Genomic DNA, 14,531 nt, shown 5'->3' with positions numbered 1-14,531 from the left:
GGATTTTGGAAATCTACATCTGAGCAGACCTTGAAAAAATCGCTGCTATTGTTAACATTCTTCTCAGGAGGCCAATAAGTACCCCAGCAAATCCCAGGAATGTAGGTCTGATGGGGCCACCTCCTGAATTTGGAGCCACCTTCTCAGTACCACAGATGGAGGCTGGTGAAATCACAGACAATGGATACATTCAGACCTCCTGCTTCAAGGACAGGTGACAAGGAAGTATAATGCCTGAGCTTTGGCCAGTGAATAAGTCTATGTCACTCCCTTTGATCTCTCAAAGTCTCTACTGGCTTCAAAGTTTGGAGTTTATGTGACAAATGATTGAGTTCCTATGTTATCAAGTTACCATCAACGTCATTTTTCAAACTCCAGTTTACTTTACAGAATATTTTTCAGTAAGGACTTCTCTGTACAAGTAGGATAAAATCCAAACTCCCACCCTGACCTATGAGATCCCATGTGATCCTGCCACCTCCTCAAACCCCATCTCCTGTGATTTTTCTTCCATTCTTTTTATACTTGTATCCAACCACACTGGCCTTCTTTTCATTCCTCAAATAAACCAAGTTCATTTGTCATCAGGGCCTCTGCTGTTGTTGTTCACTCTGCCTAAAACAATGGTCTTCATGGCATGGCTTTGCATGGGGCCCAGATCAACCTCATGTCGCTTTCCCAGAGCATCTTTCCTGGCCAGTCAATCAAAAGTTGACCCCTACTCAATGTTACTTTCTTCAATACACTTCCCACTATCTGAAAGTCTGTAATTGATTAATTTGTTTACTTATTTCTTATTTGTCTCTCTTCTCCCATTAGATGGTTACCTCAGCAGCCACAGTGACCTAGTCTGCTTGTTGATGGCTCTACCTATTGAGCCTAAACAGTGCTTTTAGCAAAATAGGTGCTCAATAACTGCTTGTTGAGTGCATGAATGAATTAGTAACTTTTTAAATTGAGTTCCTGTATTAATTTCTGATGTTGTTCAACATGTTATATCTCATGGATGAGAAAAAATTCATGACATTTAATTTCTTCATGCCAACCTACATTTTGGGTGAAGTGATCTTTGCCTGCAACCATCTCTCAGTCATTTCTGATGCCAAATGGGCACATTATCAACATATCAAGGAAACGGCTTTCCTCTCACAGTGAGTGGAGATTTCGTCAGAATGTTCCTGCTAGTCTGGCTCCTGCGGCCTAAAAGGTGGAGAGCCATATGTCCCTACAAGAATTACAGAGAAAATAGAAAAATATTTAAAATCCCACCAATTCAGAATATCACATTTTCTTCACGTGTGAGTTTTTCACACTCAAATTTAAGCTCTGTTTAAAACTCTAGAAACTCTGTGTTCTAGGACACATCTCCCCTGAATAGGTAATGACAGTGACCATGTGATCTCTAGTTTCCCCAAAAGCAATAACAATAAATAACATAGGAAAGAAGAATATGCCTTTCTTCTCTTCCCCTCAAGTTTTTAAGGCCCACTTTCAGGTAGGTACTGATATTTATAAACTTGGAACCAACTATTTGAAATATATTTCCACCAAACAGTTTGAAACTCTCATAGTAACTACCAGCAATGCCATAGTGTAAAATACTAAATTAGGTATAACCAGATACACAAATAGAAAATTAAATCAGAAATCTATCCTCAATTTCTATAGCTCACATTATCATAATTGTGAAAAAGGCATTACACAGAGGAGGCAATGTCCCTTCTCACTGTTGAAAAGAGCCCACTGCTCCCAGGCCTCTTGCCCATAGACATCAAAAAGTTTGGTTCTAGGTTCACTGTCTTTGACTTTTACATCATTTTCTGTTACCGTTTAGAGCACTAGTCTCAAATTTCCATGACAACCTCATCCTAACCCTCTCTGGTGCCCTCCATTGCAGGTTCCTATCATCATATCCTCTGGACCTTGTAGATTCCTTGAATGCTTTAACTCAAAAAAGAACTCTCTGAACACAACTCCTACTCTTTCCAAACTTGCATGTGCTTAAGAATGTCCACTTTGTTTTAAATGAAAATTCTGAGGCTGTACCCCTCACTGATGCCCTCAGATTTCAAATCTATAACTGAACTATTCCTAGAAACATGTATTTTAAACAAGCACACCAGGTGATTCCATGTATTTTAGACAATAAAGACAACTCTTACCATCAGTGAGTATTCTTTCCTCTTCATCCTGCCTTTTTACCATAAGGCTTGTTTATTTGTCTATAATTTACAAATAACAGAACATACAGCTAAAAGTTGTTTTGAAATAAGGTTTTACTTTTCACATAAACAGAGGTCCAGCGTCAGGCTGTTCCTGGGTTGGTCATTAAAAAAACAAGGCCCTTACAATTTCCTACTTCGCTATGCCCAGGTATCAACAAGGACACCATTGGTGGCCCCCAGATGGCTGCAGGGGCTCTAAGCACCATATCCTCTTCCCAAAATGTCCACACACGTCAACATGCAATGATGAGACAGGCATAGGATAAGTACAAGAGATGCTCCCACCCAAAAAAGGGGGAAAAACGGAAAGCTCATCCTAGTCACTGATCCATAGCAATTCTGAAATTCAGGTAAGACATGTGCTGCTAGTTTCCCAGACCCTGAGGAAGAGAATGCTCCTTATCTCACATCTAGTTCTGCTTCCTGGCAGTGGCTCCCTAATGCATTGTTCAGCATCTCTTGGCTCCAGCTTCCAGGCTTTTAGCTCTGTCCTCCATTCATTCTTCTTTTCATCAAGAAATGGTTCATGATGGCAGCTGAGTAGCTTTTTCAGTCATTTTTCTATCCATGAAAAGTTGAGAGTTCAGAAGCTTTCATGGTCTTAAAATTTTTGAACTGTTTTTGTCTCTTTTGGTCCAAATGGATACAACTCCTTTAGAAATTCTGTGAACTGCCTTTATGTGTTCACTGATATTATATATATCAGATATATTATATATGATATATACAATATATATACTTCTGAAAAGAAGTATCCTTTCTGTCCAAAGGAATTCTTTGCCTATGTTCTATATCTTCTACCCCCCACTCTGCTCAACACTTTCTTCTGTCAAACATACCTATATCATACTAAATTTTATCTTCACTATATTCAGGGTTTTCTCCATCTTAATGTATAAAAAGTGACAAGCAACAAAAAATTCAGTCTCTCTTGTATTAGGCTATTCTCCTTATGTGGCAGAAAATCCAATTGAAACTGGACTTAAAAATAATAAAACCCAACTGGAGATGTAGATATAGCTTAGTGAGATAATTGATCCAGTGGCTCAAGTAATTTAATGTAAGAACCAGTTCCTCTTCTTTTCTTCACTCTGCCCTGGCCAGTGTTGCTCAGTGGTTAGAGAGTTGGCCTGCACACCAGAAGGTCAAGGGCTCGGTTCCCAGTCAAAGGCGCAAACCTGGGTTACAGGTTCCATCCCAGCCCCAGCCAGAGTGCATGTGGGAGGCAACCAATCACTGTGTCTCTCTCACATCGATATTTCTCTCTCTCCTCCACTCCCTACCTCCCTTCCACTTCTCTAAAAATAAATAAATAAATAAATAAATTTTAAAAAGAAAATGATTAAAAACAAGACAGTGCCCAGATCTACATGAACTAAAACTTCTGATAAATTGAATACCTTCAGAAAAAATAACCACTAACTGGCATTTTTGAGCAATCAAAACAGTTAAGTCATCCTGGCCTGTGTGGCTCGGTTGGTTGGTGCATCATCCCATACACCAAGAAGGGTGCAGTGCGATTCCAGTCGGGACACATACCTAGGTTTCAGGTCCAGTCCCTGGTCAGAAACGCATAGATGTTTCTCTCTCACAGAGATGTTTCTCTCTCACAGAGATGTTTCTCTCTGTTCTCTAACATCAGTAAACATATCCTCAGTGAGGATTTAAAAAAAAAAAAAAAGGCCTAAAAAATCATATCAAAGCTGATACTAACTAAAATAGGCTGGTGGTTATCTATTATGTCACTAAAACTTCATGGTAATATTTTCAGAAGAATTTAAATGAACTCTCCTATATTTATGTATATTTAACATATCAATTAATTGTAGACCTTAACATATGTATTATTATCCCAGGGCTGCCATGACAAATGACCACAAACTGGGTGGCTTAAAAATAACAGAAATGTATTTTCTGGAGACCAGAAGTCCAAAATCAAGGTGTCCGTAGAGTTAGTTCCTTCTTGGGGATTCAAAAGGAAAATCTTTTCCATGTTTCCTTCCTAGCTTCTGGTGGTTGTTGCCAACTCTTGCAGTTTCTTGGCATATACACATATCACTCCAATCTCTGCCTAAGTCTTCATTTTCCCTGTGTGTCTGTGTGTCTGTCCTGTCCTCTCCTTACAAGGACATCAGTCTTCTTATTATAAGGCCTGCTTTAATCCAGTATGAACTCACCTTAATTTACATCTTACATTTAGGATGTATTATTTAAACACTATTTCAAAATAAGATCCCATTCTGAGGTTCTGATTGAATGTGAATTTTCAAGAGCGGGCGGGGTGGGTGGGGCAGTATTCAATCCAATGTAGTGTATTTTTTTCCTTGATATTTGAAGTTAGATAAATGCATTTTTAGTTAATTAAGCAAAATGAAACCTTGGGAAGCAAAATACCTCTTTACTTAACAATTTTAATATGCTAGTCAGAGTTGAGAAAACATTAAAATATAGTGTCTGTATCTAAACATCTCATGTTGGGATTTTAAAATGTCTAAATAAGTAGCCTTGCCTCTATTAACCAATAAATTCTTTTAGTAAAGAAATATGTTAATAAATATTACTATTTAGATTCTAGTTATAATTTATATGCGTTGTTACTCTTGCTTATTTATTGTTCGCTGTATATTTAATCATTGGTTGGAATAAAGATTATTCAGTTATCTGTTAACAATGGCAGGTGATGTTATCCCGAGTCTCCTTTTTAGAATACTATATTATCCTCTCTATTCTTGGATGTGAACGTTAGTTGGTCATGTACCTGTAACCTGCTGCAGATAATAAATTTGTAATTCCTGCTACAAGGAGGCAAGCACTACAATTGTTGACACCAGAGGTAAGGAATTAACAGTTCTCTTAAGCACTGTAATCCCCCTTCATTGACGTCACTGAAAGCGGGATGATCTCCTAACCGACATCACTGAGAGAGAACACTAAAGAAATAGTGTTGACGTGCTAAGTTTATGCAGTGAACATTTTAAGGTAAAAATTATAGCTTAGGTAATTCAGCTGCGTTTATCTCAGCTGATAACACATACCGTGTATAGATATGATTATCATAAAGAACATTGGTCATTCTTCAGTTTTCAGTGATTTTATAATAAATCGTCTTCCAGTAACACTGATCCTTCTATGTTCTGTTATGTAAGCAGATCTTGTAATAATTCCTGGGTAGTGCAAAAGTGAATACCTGATGTTAAAAATAACTCTTTCTTCTTTAAGGGTGTTGTATTCACAACAAATATCATATTTCCTATAAACTTACCACTTGTCTGTCTAACTGGTACTCTGGAAGAATGCTGTGAGGTTCCCTCCTTTACACGGCGGATTTCTATTTCTGTGCCATCCGCTGCCTATAGGTAGCCTATTTTTACTTTTTAATTTGTTGGGTTCTATTCAAATTCCCAAACTCCTTACTGGAGTACATAGCCCTTCTGGGTTGGATTCTGATCTGCTATAATCTAAACACTTCAATGGTGGCAAGAAAGTTTGGGACAATTTTACAGAACAATGATAACAGAACAAGAACAATTGCTAGAAGAATGATGAACAGAAAAAAGAGTAACAAGTTCTTAATGAACGTTAAAAAAAAAAAAGGCAAAGTCTGGAAAGAGCCAAGAATATGTTAGTTATTTTATTCCAGTTCCAAATTATATGTAACCAATTGATATCAATAAAACTGCCCGGCTGGGCGTGGCTCAGCGGTTGAGCGTCGGCCTAGGATCCAGGCGATCAGGGTTCGATTCCCGGTCAGGGCACATGCCCGGGTTGCGGGCTGGATCAATGACTCTCTCATCATTAATGTTTCTCTCTCTCTCTCTTCCTCTCCCTTCCTCTCTCTAAAATCAATAAAGATATATTTAAAAAATAAAAATAAAATAAAATAAAACCAAAAGATGACAGATACTCACTATTCCTGATCCTCAAAAGGAGTGGGGGGAGGGGTGTTTGGTGCCATGCTGTGCCAATAGGAAATTAGTTTCTATTGGTTTTGGGTGGTTGTTGTTTTTTTCTACATAAAGTTAATGCTTATAATTTTCACTGGGCTGAGAATCACTTGTGGCCCTCTCCATTCTCAGCTGACTTGATTTGTAGCAGAGTGGTTAAGGCAACAAGCTTTCACATCAGTGTGGCTAGATTCCCTTAGGATGTTAATATTTATTGAGGATCTCCCAGGTCTTCTTAGTGCCAGAGAAACAGCAACAAACAAAAGACACGTTCCTGTGAAGCCCACATTCTTCAAGGGAGAACTTTGTCATTTTAAACTAAGCTAAACAAATAAATAAGCACGCTAACATCAGATAAATAAATGCTCTGATATAATAATGAATTTGGTGGAGTTGAAGGTGGTTGCTAGGTCAGCTAAGGATCAGGAAAGGCTTCTTTGAGGAAGCTGCATATGAACTAGAACCTGAATGGGAAACCTGTAATGCAAATTTCCAGCTTCCTGCAGTTTCTGCATCTGTAAAATAAGGAACAGGGTTGCTTTGATGATGAAATGTTTGGAAGGAATGGAAAGCACTTAACACTGACCTAGTAAGTACAGAAAGCCTCGTAAGCATCTTTCTGGCTGTTTGTCCTTGAGACATTAAAGCCCAAGAGCAGGGTCAGATTTTAATCTTGTTAACAGCCAAGTAAGTTACCAAGTCACCTCATATATGAGATTAAATTTATTCTCTAATTTCTAGATGTTATTTCACAATCAGATCCATCCCTTGGGTGGATTGCTCCATACTTAATGCTCTGTAAAGATGGTTATTGTCACTATCCACCTACCTCTGAATTAGCTGGGCAAAAAACATGATAATGTTTAGATAGGACCAAGTCCACATTTCATGTATCTAAAGTTTTAGTCCAATATTAACATAATACTGTGCATTATCAGAGATTTTAAAATTAGCACTTTGAACAGAAGTCCCCGGAGGCTATGGCCTTGTCTTGTTGATGTCACTAGTTAGGTTACACAGCTAATTCCATCAGAGCCATTGAACCAAGTGTTAGTGTGTGAAGAGAGTCCATGAGTCGATTGCCAGCCCAGAATTCTTTCTGACATAGGAAAGCAGATGATCTCAACTTTTGAGCGCATAAAGTGCATATTTCTAGTTGAACGGTTCTTGACAATAGCGTCGTCTGAAACATAATGCCTGGCCGGGAGCCAACGGTTATGCCACCATACAAATCACTGTGCCTCTGACGCCAGAACGCCTCTGTGCGATGGTGACAGGAGATCTCAGTCCTGGTGTTCCACAAGATGTTGCATTGCCCCCTTTATTCTTTATCACACCCTGGAATTAAGGATTTTATTTAGACCACTCTCAGGAAATAAGTGCTGGTGGAAGGAGAGGAATAGAGAAGGCAAGAGACCTTAGTGTAGTTTGAGAAATAGCTTTGCTATTTCATGATTTCCATTAGGATAAAATCAGCCCATGTTTTGAAACCTAGTTTTATTAATTGTTTAATAGATATTTTCACTTTAAATCTCTTGTTTAATTATACAACTAAAACAGCTTGGTTCAAACTGTTAGCTAATGATCCATATATCATTTTAGTGGTTGCTAGCTGCATTTAGAAATGCATTAATTTTGTAAGAATTATAGACTTTCAAGGGTGAAAACATAGGGAGATTTTCTTTTAGGTTAATAAATTAGAACACAAATTTGTTTCAAATGTTATTTTATTGTGACGTATTATAAACCTAAAATTAATAGAGCATCCTTATGAAATTATAATTCTTCATTTTAGTTTGCCTTTAATTATCTTTTTAACATTAAAAGTGGATAGATCATACTGTATAAATGCAATTGGTGATGTAAATGAAATCTAAGTTATGCAGTGTTCTTTTCAAAAGGAATTATGCACCAGTTAAAATATTTAGCCAAATTTCATCTCTAACTTTGAAACTGTTCACTGATTTTAAATTCCAGCTTTTTTCCCCCAGAAATAACTCCTCAGAGCATTTTCACATTTCACATAAGTAGATCTAAGCATCTTATATGATAGGAATATTTTTCCCAATGAAACTAAAATTGCCAGTGTTTCTTTTTTTTTTTTTTTTTTGCCTTCCGTTTAGTAAACATTTTCTTTTCTTATTAGCTAAGTGTAGGTATTAGCCTATTATAAAAATTGTACGAGTCTCTTTTAAATATGGCTAGTAACTCAAACAGAAAGGGAAGAGATCATTGAAAAGGTTTCTTGTGGTTTGAAAAGGTCTTCCAAATATTCATTAAACATTTAAGTGAGTAAATTTGTAGAATATGCTTCTGCCATTGGCACTGGTTCTGCGGTATTTCTCTGATCAGATGAAAGTGCTGTGTGTTATGCAGAGTGCACTCAGCTCATTCATGCATAAACAATATCATTTTCATAAATTAAAACCTCCCCTGCAGAAGGAACATCTGTGCCCGCCTTTGAATAAAAGATGGTGGCATGTGAGCTACTCCTTGACTGACTGGAAGAATCCTTATGGTTTAGAAAGAAGTTATAAAATGAGGGGGGAAAAATCAAACCTAACTTGCAGTCTTCATTTACACCTTATAAAAACCCCCACAGTCTAGATTCCCCTGCTTGCTGTTTTAAAAGCTGGGTTCTTTTGATTCTTATAATGTTATCCCCTTATTTCTTTTGTCCACTACAGCAACAATTTTTAGTTTGCATGAAGCTGATTTTGATTACAGGTGAAATGGAGCGGCTGAAGAGATCACATCAGATCTGAACGTACACTTCACAGTCCCCTAGGCTGGGAGGGTGGCAGTGTTCAGACACCAGGTCTGCATTATGTCTCTTAAAGCAAGAACAGTGAGAGCAATCTTGAACGTGGGAAGCAACAGCTTGGTTCCAGAACAACAAGTCTGATTCACTTGGAATGAGATTATTGCGATTTGGATAAAGTTGGGACTACCTTAAGAGCATTTCTGTCATGGGATGAAGCTGATGGAAAACATGCTAAAATAATGTAGTTTAAAGTGCGCTCCGACGTTTTCCTAATGTAGAAATATTCCTCGCTGCTACCGTCACAGCTTGATGTGGCCCCGTTGGCAATGTTATTAGTATGGCTAATTGTTCCTGTCCATTAGATTACTCGCATTTTTCTGGAGCAGCCTGCTAAATGAGGTCAGCTTTCTGGAACCCCTCAATCACCAATGAGAAGGAGATTAAAGGAACAAGCTTGGGAAGGGAGGTAGTCATCCAATGTGGCCTCCAAATCAGAGGAGGAACAATGGAGTTACTAATGACAGTAATCAGAGCACCAGGGTAGAGCCAGAACACAAGTGCCAAATGTTATTCCCTAGGAATCTTTCCTGTCAGTCAATACATCCAGAGGAACAGACATGCCAATTTTTTTTTTAGTGGACTTAACAGTGGGCAGAATCATCTGTAAGTTTTTCCAGTGAATTTTGTTTATGAAACAGCACAATAGTGCTCCAAAGGAGATGGGGCAACAATTATACCTTCCAACAATATATCATAGTATGTTCTTGAGGACAAGTAATTCATTACCTTTTATTTTTGAAAAATTACTGAAATCGTCACAAGATCTTTATAGAACAATTATAAAATGCCACTTCTTGGATTCTTCAAATTAATTAAATAACTTCCCCCAGGCATTTTCTAAAGGTAATAACTTTCTTTTGGGGATAACACTGGTTTGCATTAGAGAACATTTCAGCTCAGGAAAATATACAGATAACAAAGTACCAAGCAAGTGGTAAAGTTTTTTAAATATATATTTTGATATGTAGGCAAACTAAGCCAGGGTACTCGTTTGTGCCTTGTTTGTTAATAATTAACTAAATCCCCCTTTAAACAATTGAAGAAAACACAAAACATAACAATTTAAAAGAATGAAAACCCAAAAGCTAAATGTGAAGACTGCTTAAGGCAAAGAAAAACAAAAACAACAGTTTGTCTCTCCACAACCCTCCCCCTCCCCCCCCACAGCTTCATATTCCAAGTAATAAAATATCAGTTAGGCTCTTTCATTATCTACAAAGTGCTGATGGCTCCCTAAGCAAGATAAACAGACTAGAGACAGGCTAAAGTAAACTTTTCTTTTTTGTTTTATTCTACAAATACTGTTTAGTAGTTTCTTAATTCAGCAAATAAAACAACTATTCCACTTGGGAATTATTTATACTCAAAAAAAACCACTTTAAGAAGAAATGCAACAATTGCTCAGAATTTTAATACTATTTTATTGCAATTGAATGAGTGTTTTCTAAATTGTGCATTACACCATCATATACAGGATTACAAACAAGATTACAGTACAGATCGATCGCAGTGGTACCAGTGTCACATCTCAAACAGCACTTATTCTGGACTGCATTTTACATGCAATAGCTACTGTCCTAATTATGAATTAAATGGTTTGAATTTATTTAAGCTACTGTACTAATTGACTACAACAGGTATAAATCCCAACATTAACAACCTGATTTGATTTAGGCTCAGATCCATTACATGAACATAGGACAAACCACCATTGGTATGACTATGTATAAAATCATGCATTTATATTTTCTAGAAACATCAATAGCTTCGGATTCTCTGTAAAATCATGGAATGCAAAGGAGTACAAGACTAAAAAGAAACAGTGCAAATTGTACGTGATAGTCAAGCAGCTTTTGATTTAAAGAAGGGTATGTTGGCATTTGTTTATAATATGTATATACAAGCTTGTGCAAGTAATGAACTGATATGTTTTGTTAGGGAATACATCTTTTTTTTTTCATCCTCTTGGGTGTTATGGATCTGGTTTTCATTTTAAAGAGAGAGAAAGACTTTAAAGTGAAATGATTTGCTCAAATTGTGCAATTTTTTAACAATTAGAGAGGAAAGAAGTGCTAAGGCAACGCAATAACTTTCTAAGCACTTTTCTGCTGGTTTAAATTAGTTAAATTATTTTGTATAAATTAGATATAATTCTACTTTTCTGATATGTATAAAAATTGATGAAGCTGCATGGTTTTAAAATAGGAAATCCACATTATAAAAAGTCATTAAAAATTCTGTACAAAATCACAACAAAATAATTCAGCATGGGAAAGGTAACAAGTAGTAAAATGCTGGTTGAAAAATATATATTTATATATATTTTAATTGGCCCATTACTAGTTTAAAAATTGCATAGATCCTAATTATTGCTTGTGATTTTGTTATCCCGATCAGACAATTAATATGATCTGAATACAGACACCAAATTTGTGGTGCTTTTTTTTTTTTTTTTTTACTTTACTGTACTACTTTTTTTTTTTTCTTAATAGAAGAGCTATAGAAAATAATACATAAGGTGAACAGGAACTCTGATTCCCTGTTTCTTCCAAAGGCAGTAACGACAATAAATACATATATCACTTGAAGCTTGGAGTATTTGCACTTTGCAGCAGTGGTACCCAAAGGGGGGCTGCCTCTTGTAAACACGACGGTCCCTGTAAGCCCCGCGGGTTCCTTTCCCGGGCCGGTGGAACTGGGGCCTCTAATCGTGAAAGATGGCATTGAGCTGGGCGCTCAGGACGCGCTCGTGATGCGAATGGCTATCGAAGGACAGGATGTTGTCCAAAGGGATCTCGCAGCGAGGGGCCGCGGCGCCCGAGAAGACCGCTCCGTGGCCTTGGGCGCCCGCCAGGCTCGCTGCCGGGTAGTGCATGGAAAAGGCGTAATTCTTCTCGAACTCGGCGGACGGCTCGTGCTTGAAGGAGAAGTTGCCGTTGATGCTGAGCGGCGGGCTGAGCGGCCCGTCGAAGGCGGGGCTGGCGCAGTCCGTGAGCGGGCTCTCGAAGAAGGGCTCGAGCGCCGCGCCGTAGGCGGGCGGCGGCTTCACGTGGAAGACGTGGGAGCTGTCCATGGTGCCGTAGGGCGGGCTGGGCAGCCCGGGCGACTGGTAGGAGTAGGCGTGCACCGGGAAGGACGCGGGGGCCGTCGGCAGGTGCGGGGCCATCTCCTGGCTCTGCTCGGGCAGGAAAGTCCGCGGGTTGAGCTGCAGGCAGCCCGCGACCAGGTTGGTGGTGGGCTGCGACAGGCCCTTGCAGAGCGTCTGTACGAAGGAGACCAGGTCCGGGCTTTTCCCGGAGCGCAGGATCTCCGACAGGGCCCAGATGTAGTTCTTGGCCAGGCGCAGCGTCTCGATCTTGGACAGCTTCTGGGTCTTGGAGTAGCAGGGCACCACCTTGCGCAGGTTGTCCAGCGCCGCGTTCAGGCCGTGCATGCGGTTCCGCTCGCGGGCGTTGGCCTTCATGCGCCGCAGCTTAAACCGCTCCAGGCGCGCCTTGGTCATCTTCTTCTTTTTGGGGCCGCGTCTCTTGGGCTTCTGGTCGTCGTCCTCCTCTTCCTCCCCCTCCTCCTCCTCCAGGTCGTCGTCGTCGTCGCCCTCGTCCCCGCCGTTCCTCAGCGGGCCGTCCGCGTCCATGGCCTCCAGGTCGCCCTCCTTCCTGTCCGTGTCGTGCCCGTCGTCCTGGGGACTGAGGCACTCGTCCGCCCAGCTCGGAGGCCCCTGCGGCTGCGGCTCGCCCATCAGCCCGCTCTCGCTGTAGGATTTGGTCATGTTTCGGTTGCCTGCATTCAACAGGGGGGAGAGGAAAGCAGACAGAGAAAGGAAAAACGCTGCGTTCGAAAACTTCACGCGCCCTCGGCGCCTGCTCCCCAACCCTGTAGACGCGCGAAGAGAAGCACCGGCTCGGTACACAAGGGACGCCCCAGGCCCGGGTAAGCGCAGTGTTTCCTGCTGGCACGTGGTGCCCCGCTGGGGCGTAGGGGGCCAGGCAGAGCCGGGGTGCGGGAGCGAGCGACTGGTGTGCGTGTGCACTGTGTGTGCGTGTGTGTGTTTCCTAGTGACTAACTTAAGTCTGTTTATGGTAATTACCCGGCAGGATAATATGTGTGAAAACGAGTGTACATTTCGGTGATTTCATGCTTCTCTGTATGAGTTCCAAGACACAACTCCACAAAAATAACGAGTTTGACAATCGCAGTTTCTGTCCCCATCTCTGCCCAGGCTTCTCCGTACTTAGCGATGAAAGCTGAACAGCCATTACGTAACTTACCAGCGCTGGCAGTGATTTTTAAGAAGATTACACCAACGGGAGACTGAAGAGCAAAGGCACGGCGGAGGAAAAGTGCATTCAACCAAATTATTTCACCATCAACAAGACATTTGGCAACAAAAGGGGGCAGGGGTCTTCCAGGCTGCCCTCGCCTCTCTTTCCTCGCCGCCCGGCCCCGGCCCTCTGCTGAAAATCCACCTTGTACAAAAGCGCTTGCGGCGCGGCTGGGGCTGGGGGCGCGGTGCGGGGCGCGCGTCCGCGCCCGGGGATCAGGTGCGCCAGGCTCCTCTCTAATAAACAGCCCATTGAAAAGGCCGCCCGCTCTTTATTGGGGCTTTTCAAAGTTCGCCTCAAACCTCCTTTTAAAAGATTGAGTAATTACAATGGTCAGCGACTGGCAATGGCGAAGTTGCCGCTTTTAATAAAGGAAATAAAAAGCATTTAGTGAGACAACTGAATTTCTGGCTCCTGCAGCGGCTGCTGGGGACTTGGCCGCCTCTGGGGCAGTAACAGGTAGTAGGAGTGAGTCCCTCTCCTTTTCTCCCCATTTCCCCTCCTCTCAACTAAACTTTCTCTCAACTGGATTTATTTTCCGGGGTGTGCATACCCAAAGTATCCAAGTCCCTTTCATTCATTGAAAAAAATAACTCGGCACTTCCAAAGTGCATAAAACACATGCACACAAAATACATCTTGGTAACAACAGGGGCTTTTTTCTTACTGTAATAAATAAGAGAGTAAAGCAGTTCGCTGCCTTTGGGACTTTGAAATCACCATTAGCAAATAATCATGGTATTAAAATCCAAAGATGCTCCTATTCTTCACCCTTACCCCCAACTGAAACAATTTTTTAAAAGTAGAAAGCCTGCGGTATTTGAGTGATGGGAGTCAAAACGTGAGCATGCGTGTCTGCCGTTATGGGGAGGAATGCCTGCCTCGGCACACGCACTCACAAGCGCACGAATACCCAATATCTAGCGGCATTGGGTCTTCAATTACTGATTTTATTTCCAAGCCAAAATGAAAGGACTGTAATTACCTGTAGTTGTTACTCGGTCCTGAGCAGCGATGGTCTCATAACCCTGGGGCCTCCGGACGTCGTGCCTTCCGCCGGGACGGATTCCTCGTGTCCCCGCCGCGCGGGCGCTCAGGTTATATAGCCGAGGCGGCGGCGCCGGGCGCGGGCGGGGCGGGAGCCGAGCGGCGAGCGGGTCCCCGCGCCCGGGCCTGCGCACGCGTCGGGGCGGCGCGCTCCGTTCCGCCTCCCCGC

The 14,531-nt window shown here is 41.2% G+C and overlaps 1 protein-coding gene across 1 annotated transcript; it reads right to left on the bottom strand.

Moving 5' to 3' along the window:
- Positions 1 to 11,697: 11,697 nt before the first annotated feature.
- Positions 11,698 to 12,762, bottom strand: NEUROD1 (neuronal differentiation 1). Its single transcript, XM_016195790.2, has one exon. The coding sequence runs from the start codon at positions 12,760 to 12,762 to the stop codon at positions 11,698 to 11,700; it is 1,065 nt and encodes a 354-aa protein (XP_016051276.1).
- Positions 12,763 to 14,531: the final 1,769 nt, after the last annotated feature.

This window comes from Miniopterus natalensis, chromosome 8 (assembly GCF_054644295.1).
Source record: "Miniopterus natalensis isolate mMinNat1 chromosome 8, mMinNat1.hap1, whole genome shotgun sequence".
Taxonomy (NCBI): Eukaryota; Metazoa; Chordata; class Mammalia; order Chiroptera; family Miniopteridae; genus Miniopterus; species Miniopterus natalensis.
The sequence above is the reverse complement of the archived record's forward strand: the minus strand, read 5'-3'. Positions and strand labels throughout refer to the sequence as shown.